Consider the following 8486-nt stretch of genomic DNA (forward strand, 5'->3'; position numbering starts at 1 on the left):
GGTACTGCAAAACAATGTGTGCTAGGGTCTCTCAGGGACAATGAATCTGTTCTATTCTTTACTGCAGACGGCTGTCAAGGCTGGATTATCAAGTATATACAAGGCTGAGATGGACAGATTTTTTAATCAGTAAGGGGAACAATAGTTGTAGGGAAAAGGCAGGAAAGTAAGCCATGATCACTGAATTGGTCATCTCATTGAATAGCTGAGTAGACTCGATGGGTTGAATGGCCTACAGCTGTTCCTACGTCTCATAGTCTTATACTGTCCTGTGCCATCCTCCAGGATGCAGACCAGATCCCTATGCTGCCTGGGTCAGCATTCTCTCTAATTTTCTTTCCAACTGCAGAGGCTTCCAAAGTCCATACATGTCACTGACTTCTGGAACTGAAAGTCTATGTCACAATTGGCATGCCAATCCAATCTCCATACGTAAAGCTTTAGAGTGGGTTTACACCACTTAGAGGGAATGTTGGCCAGGGCCTTTAAAAGGGCAAGTCGAGAAGCAATAAAAAGAAGAAATGCTGATTCATCAGCTTTGACCACGAGACCTCTTCACTCCACTTTTTGTCCTAACTATTTCTCAGAACCAGGCTTCTGAGGTTACTATCCAATGGAAAGCATTAAAGGGGAGAAACTCATTCATCTTGCACCGCTTTAAGCAGAGCTTCATTGATCTGATCTTAATCATTGCCCTGCAATTATTCCTTTAAATGTCATTTTACTTCTATTTAAAAAAAAAATTTGAAGCAGTATAGTGAATTATTATCAGGTGTTGTGACGGAGAATAGTCAGTTCATAGAATGAAGACACAGTTGAAATAACCAGCTGCTTGAAGCTCTTCCAGTTAGTGAACAGAAATGGTAAAACACACTGTCTGATGTCTGCCATAAGGTAAACCCACTGATCCTAGTTTATTAAGCAGCCGATGTGATGAATCAACATGCAGCTACATAATTGCTCAAATGTCTATCTTGGAGCAGCACTGGCATGACTGCCGGCTACCACACATACTAGCAGTCAGCAAGTGCAAGATACAGTGAAACGCCAAAAAACAGAGAGGCAAAAAAGAAAATCCTAAAAAGTTCTAGGTTCCCCATCAACAGATCTTTTGTGTGTTTAGTTGACCTGAGATCACAGGAAATGCCAACTCTCACATCCTACAGATTATTTGGGTCCACCAACCCTGCAGCTGCTAACCCTCCAGCTGAGACAGCTTGTATTACAATGTCCCTTTTACATAGAATTGCTGTGCTGTAGCAGAGCTGTCAACTCAGCATGGCATTTTAATAGCTGGTTCACATGTTTATGCAAACCAGAAGGAGGTCGGTGGGGGGGGTGTGGGGGTGGTAGTTAGCTGTTATTTAGTTAACGAGGCTGGGAAATCAACAAGACAATCAAATCGTGCTTCTACACAGCCGGATAGAAAACAGTTGCTGTCTTCTGCATGTTGATTCATCACATCGGCTGCTTAATAAACTAGGATCAGTGGGTTTACCTTATGGCAGTGTGTTTTACCATTTCTGTTCACTAACTGGAAGAGCTTCAAGCAGCTGGTTATTTCAACTGTGTCTTCATTCTATGAACTGACTATTCTCAGTCACAACACCTGATGATAATTCACTATACTGCTTCAATTTTTTTTTAAAAGAAGTAAAATGACATTTAAAGGAATAATCCCATTTAAATCTTATTCCCACAACCTCTTTTAGGCCAGCAAAGATGTGTTGGTCCCAGAGGCAAAATAGCAGATACTAAGAAACCCACTATTCTATAGCAAACAGTGACAGAGTGCAAGTGAATCATGGAATCCCTGCAGTGTGGAAATAGGCCCTTCAGCCCAACAAGTCCACACCGGCCCTTGGAGCATCCCACCCAGACCCATCCCCTGCCAACTCACCTAATCTACACATCCCTGAACACTATGGGCAATTTAGCATGGCCAATCCACCTAACCTGCACATCTTTGGACTGTGGGAGGAAACCGGAGCACCCGGAGGAAACCCGTGCAGACATGGGGAGAATGTGCAAATTCCACACAGATAGTCACCTGAGGGTGGAATCGAACCCAGGTCCCTAGTGCTGTGAGGCAGCAGCACGAAACACTGAGCCACCGTGTTCCCTGGTTCGGTGTTTAAAGGAACACCGGTATGTGTACTAGTGATATGAGCTACACCTCAACCAAACATCTGGTGGATGGAAAAAAATAATGAACTAAAATTAAAAGCAAAAGAGAACAGAAAGGCTTGCATTCGCATCGCGCTTATCAAGCACAGTGAGCATCTCAAAGTGCTTTACAGGTAATAAAGTTTCTTTTGAAGAATAATCAATGTTGCAATGTGGGAAACATGGTAGTCAATATGCACTCGTGAAATCTTCCACAAACAAGGCGATAGGGATAGCATGATCAATAATCTGTTTATCGGAACGTTGATTAAAGGATCATTATTAAAGACACTAGAGATAACTTCATAGTTCTCTTCAAAATTATGCCACAAAATTGTTGACATCCACCTGAACAAGCAGATGGCCCTCAGTTTAATGTCTCATTCAAAGGACAGCACCACTGATTTGGACATTCATGACCAGGGGTGGACTTGAACCTACAGCCTTGTGATTTAGAAGCAAAAGAACTAACTACCAAATGAGCCACGGCTAACACATGGCAAGAGCAATGGTCAGAGTACTAAGGATATAAAGCTAAATAGATTTGAAAGATTTGAAATATTGTATGAATTGCAAAACCCCTGTCAAAAATAAAGCAGAAGTAATGAAATAGAAGATATCAAACTGCATGTATAGCAGTGTCAAGAACAAAGTGTAAGAAACCGACGTGAAAAGCACGAATTTCAAATGCTCTCAAATGAAGAAATGTGCTTAAAACATAATTACAGAACACCATAGAGTCATGCAGCACAAAAGGAAATCGCTCAGCTCATCATGTATTTGCTGCCTCTTTGGGACAGCAATCCAGTTTGTCCCGCTTGCCACATTCAATTTCCGCATTCCTGAAATATTTTTGTGCATTTATTATGGAGTATTTATTTAGTTAAATGACATTCCCTCCCTAATGGTATAATGGGTCTACCTGCAGCACAAGACTGCAGAAGTTCAAGAAGACAGCTCACTTCCATCTACTGCAAGAGAATTAAGTGGACTACACATATTCCAGGACCTTCAGAAGGAAATGGGAATTTGAGAGGAAGAAAAGGAGCAACTAGGCCAAATTACATGATTCCAGCAGGGAAGGTGAGTAAGACAATGAAAGTACCATGTGGAACTAAAGAGGCAGCAAAGGATTCAAGATTCTGGCGAGGGTTGGCAACAGAGCTCTTTTAAAATAGTCACATGATGCAGATGTAAATGACTAAAATAGAAAAATAAAGGTAATTTTGTTGAAACATATAATATCCTGAGGGGTCTTCAAGAGTTAGATGTGGACAGAATGTTTCTTCGTGAGGTCGAATCTAGAAATAGGGCTCTCTGTTTAAAACGTAAAGGGTTGCTCACTTAAAACAGAGATTCGAAGAATTTTATTCCTTACAGAGTGTGAAGTCATTTTGAAATTCTCTGCTTCCACCAACTTTTCATGACAGCTCCCCAAATATTTTTAAGGCAATGATAAACAGCTTCTTCATAAGCAAAGGTGTGAATGTTAACAAGGCAAAGGGAAATGTAGATCCCACTTCACAATCAGATCAATCATGATTTAATTAAATGGCAGAACCTACTCCTGTTCCTTGTTCAGCAGAAAATAGCAAATGCACATAACAGGAATGATATGCTTATAGCAGATTTTAATTTTCAGACTGAGGAATGCAGGACAGCTTATGCAATAAACATAGGACACATTTAAAATTAATTTGGACTAATATTCTGAACGAGTATATTCTACAACCAACAAGACTGCAGGCCATATCAGTTTTGGCAATGAATTAGGATTTGTTAGCTCACTGGCTGTATGATCCACCTTGTGAAGAATGATGGTATAAATGAATTTGCAGGAGAAAGTAAAGTCACAAAGCTATGAAAGTGAAGGAAGGCCAGCTTGGAGGAGTTGAGAAATAAACTGCCTACTGTAGACATAGCTTCCCTATTAATGGATTCTGTAATAATCTGCATTACCATTTGTTCAACCTGTATTAAATTCACTGAGTTCCTCCCCATACTTATTTTCAGCCGCCATTGTATCAGTAGTGTTTTGTTCTTTTCCTTCATTGTGAGGCATGTAGTCCATTAATAAATCTACCCTTTTCATCATTAAAATTTTTATTTTTACCTACAACTGCAATTAATGCCACAAAACAATTAAACAAAAAGACAGAGAAATTATTTCCTTTGGCAGACAAATCCAGACCAAAGGAGCACAACCTTAAAACTGGAGATTAGCTCCAAGAAGTGAAGTCAGTAAAAGACACTGTGAAACTGGCAGATTTCTGTCAAAAACCTAGCTTGTTCACTTATGTCATTTAGGTGAAACATGTGCCACTGTTAAGCATTCAATGCAGCCCCACACCAATGTGGTCTATTCTGGTGTAGCAAGCCATTATTCAACTCAAAGTTGCTCAAACTTCTCAGGAAAACATAATTTGGAGAATAAATTGAACTGCCAGTACTATCTTGAAAATGAATTCTAAAAATTTATTTCTAAACAGCATCATTTAACAAAGAAAAACTTTCACCCCACTGAATAGGTCATTTTTGAAAAAATTCAGCCTGCAATGTGCATGGCTGAAGTTGCCACAGGTTAAAACACTATGCAGTCTATTGCTTGGGACATCTAGGGCACTAATTGTGAACAGAGACTAGTTAAGACCTTTCATCATTTGCCTTAGACCTCAAAGCACCTGTAGTATCATACAGAGTCTTTTCAGTTATTGTATATTATCACTAAGCATCAATGTCCTGATTCATACAATTATCACTTTCAGCAGGACTATCATAGCTGCCACAGCCAACATTCATATATAAGTTTTTAAAGGATTTGAATGCATAATATAACATGGTCTATAATAACAATAACCATTTCACACTACCCTCCCAAGTATCCATCTTTTTCACAACATTGGATTACACAAACATTCAAAGAACCATAAAGTACAAGGATATCACCGAGTCTACTTTATCCATTTGTCTATTTTGAAATGCCACAGTTCCCTTCACTGCTATTCTATGAAGTTCTATTTGATCATCGTGCATAAAGGATCTCTTGGAATCAGTCCAAAAACATACCTTTCACTAGTTTGAACCTGCCTCCACTCTTTCTACTGTAATAATTTGGACTTCCTAAATTTCCATTCCAACAGCTTATTTTCCAAAGAACGTTTTTTTCCCCCTATAACTAGGCCTCCATATAAGGAAGAGATGGGACAGCTCCTAACACCTGGTGATGCTCTTACAATAGGATGGCGGATGTGAAAGTTATTTTGCCCAAAGCAAAGATTTTTTTTCTTGCTTGGCTATGTTGATGCATGCAGTAATGTGTTCCAAATATACTACAGGCACTCAAGTTCAAATGAATTCTTTGTGAATTGGTATAAAGCATTTCTGACAGGGAAAATCTACAGAAATGTAAGTCAGTCAATCTTAAACTTACAACAGTCACTAAGCCATCCAAACAATACTTCGATTCCCCATTCCACCCCTGAAATGACAGATAGATTTATTGGTTACAGTTGGTGAAGAAAAGACAGGTCTTTAAAAAAAATCTGACACAAACAGCAACACAACAATCAAAAAAATTTGGGCTTCTTTTTCCTCAAGCAATTTAAACATTTTAAATTTACACTCACATTATGTAGTAGTTTCAGAAACAGTTACACGTAGGCACCAAAACAAGCAGTCGCCTCCAAAAAACTGTCCACATATCAAATGATTAACCTAACCCAGCCCAACAGCTTCCACAAACTGTTAATCCAACTTTCTACATTAGAAAACTGTGTTTTAGAACTCTTCTACACCAATGGCATTGTTGCATAATCACAGTGAAAATAAGACTGACACCCCTTCTTTGCCATGCAAGTGCCCTGCCTACAACGTGTACTCTCTTCATAACTAACACTGACATTAAACACTACAGAACAAGCAGCCTCGCTAACAAAGTCTGTAAATGTGATCACAGTACTGTTTTGATCTTACAAGATCTGTACTGTGGAGTTAATTACAGTTTTGCAAGACATTATACAGGTTCAACCCAAGTAAAAAGGCTCAGTTAGTGATTTTAATTACTGACTTGCTAAATAAATACACACTAAAAGAAAAAGGCATTACTCAGGTTCTTAATATATTCAGTAACAGTAAACACTTTTTATCACAGTCAAAACTTGGTTAATTGTTTCTGAAACCTGTCTGAAGGAAGTGACCTGTTATATATTATAGGTATAAATGACTATTGGCCAGTTGTTGGGGTCAACCACAGATCATCAATCAAGATGACGTATTACACTGCAAACGAGAAACACTCTACGCTGCTACAGTACCAGTACTAGTAAGCAGCAATTCTAACTGGAGAGAATTTCAATACAAGTTATTGTAGGTTGGATAATGTACGAGTAGAGCTATGACACAGGCAAACCATCATTGTGTCAAACGGCAAGAAGGCCTTAAGTACCAAATGGCCTACTTCTGCTCTTAATTCCTATGCTTGTAGCAATCACTACATCCAAATACACGGAATCTACCTCAGAAAATCTATTTTCTGAAGAAGGGTCTCGATGCAAAACGTCAGCTTTCCTGCCCCTCTGATGCTGCTTGGCCTGCTGTGTTCATCCAGCTCTACACCTTGTTATCTCAGATTCTCCAGCATCTGCAGTTCCTACTTTCTCAGAAAATCTATGTTTTGCATTTGTTGGGGGAAAACATCTGATTCAGCAAAAAAAAGCTTGAAAGTTCACAAGTCAATACATACACGCTATTCCAAGCAATCAGCACATGAAGATACATCTACCTTAGTAGTGAGTTAAGTCACAGTCATTTGAAAACCCATAGGAGCACACTGTGCCGAGTTGAATGAATACAATTTTGCAAATGTTCCTGAGCTAAAACCCTGAGTCTCCCTTCCTTCAAAATAACTCAGTAGCTATCCCGTTCAATAAATTACTTAGCCTATCACGAATTGCCAGTTTTCTGTTAAAATGGCATATTATGTTTCCCATATTAAAGATTCTGCATGAAGAAGAGGTGTTGCTGGATGGGTAGGGGGTTGACAATGAGCTGACTTCTCGAAGCCCAAGCAATTGTGATAGGGTGTCAGACCCGGGAAATGTTGGGGGGAGGGGGCTTAGAACTGCGATCCTAACACCAACACACGCCCTGACAATTCCCACGGCTAGAGCGAGGAAGGGGGAAACCTTAGTCGCTCGAAGCCACTGTTCGCAAATAAACAATAATCAGAGGCCCAGGGAGCAACTTCCGCTCACACTCACGGTCTACCCGGAGGTGCCGCCCCTTCCCCACTGTCGATTGGATAAGCATCCTGATTGATGGGTCACACTGCGAAGCAATTGGCAGAGACAGCTGTCAACCAGACAGCGACGCCCCACTCTACAGAGGAGCTGCCGGCAGATGACGGCCCAGCCCAGGGCTGCAGACAGTTGGAGCGGTGGAAACCTCACTCTGTGGGGAGCTTTCCTCGGTTCCTGGGAGGAGAGGACAGTTGCCTCTCCAATCCAAAGGAAAGGTTCCTGATCTAACGGCCGCAGCTCAGAATCCTCCACCCACTTCAAACTAACCCTGCCCTCCGCCGTGCTGTGATTCGACCGAGCCGCGGAATGACACCAGCTCCAGCAGCCATATCCCGTTCCCATTGACTGAGGCGGCTATCAATCAGCGACCGCCCCGCCCAGTAGGGTGACGCACGCGTGTTTCCGCTGTAAGGCGGCGGGGCCGCGGCCGGATCCGGAGCGTAGGGGGCCCCGGACCCCACACAAACTGTTCCTGGTCACAGGCCACAGTACAGCACTGTTCGCTTACTGGGTCTGGGTCTCCTCGGGCTGGAAGGCGAGCTCATGTCGAGCGACAGGTCGATACGTCGCCGCGCTTCCCGGTTCTCCTGTTTTAGCTTGGCTTCTAGGCGCGACAGCTTCTGCTCCAGGGAGGACGCCGCCATCTTAGCGCGATACAGGGAGCGGCCAGTGCGCAGGCGCCGGCAGCCAGCTCGCACTGCGCCCATCCCCCACTACAAGCCAAATACAAACCACAGCAATTTACCGCCATACACTTTGAAATGCGTTGTCCTGAAGAAGGTTAATACTTGAAAGGTTGACTTTTCCTTTCTTCCAGATACTACCTGGCGTAGTGTTCTTCTTCCAGCCTCCTACTTGTCTGCCTTCGATTCCAGAATCTGCAGGGTTTTTTTGGCTCGAACCAAGTTGTACCACTGTGAAGGCTCTTCAAAGGATGCCCACTTTGAAGTTCTCTGCTTCTCTCAGATGTGAGCTCAGTGAGCCACGCTGCTGTGACCTCTTCAGCTCCTCGACCATACTATG

The 8486-nt window shown here is 41.9% G+C and overlaps 1 protein-coding gene across 2 annotated transcripts in view; it reads right to left on the reverse strand.

The window, feature by feature from the left end:
* Positions 1-8141, reverse strand: part of map2k7 (mitogen-activated protein kinase kinase 7) — a 110506-nt gene extending 102365 nt beyond the window's left edge. For both annotated transcript variants that reach the window (XM_048522050.2, XM_048522049.2), the window contains exon 1: positions 7972-8141. In XM_048522050.2, coding sequence (XP_048378007.1) covers positions 7972-8107 — 136 coding nt within the window. In that variant the 5' untranslated portion in view covers positions 8108-8141. The remainder of the gene's footprint in view (positions 1-7971) is intronic.
* Between the last annotated feature and the right edge of the window lie 345 nt (positions 8142-8486).

Source organism: Stegostoma tigrinum, chromosome 35 (assembly GCF_030684315.1).
Source record: "Stegostoma tigrinum isolate sSteTig4 chromosome 35, sSteTig4.hap1, whole genome shotgun sequence".
NCBI classification, from domain to species: domain Eukaryota; kingdom Metazoa; phylum Chordata; class Chondrichthyes; order Orectolobiformes; family Stegostomatidae; genus Stegostoma; species Stegostoma tigrinum.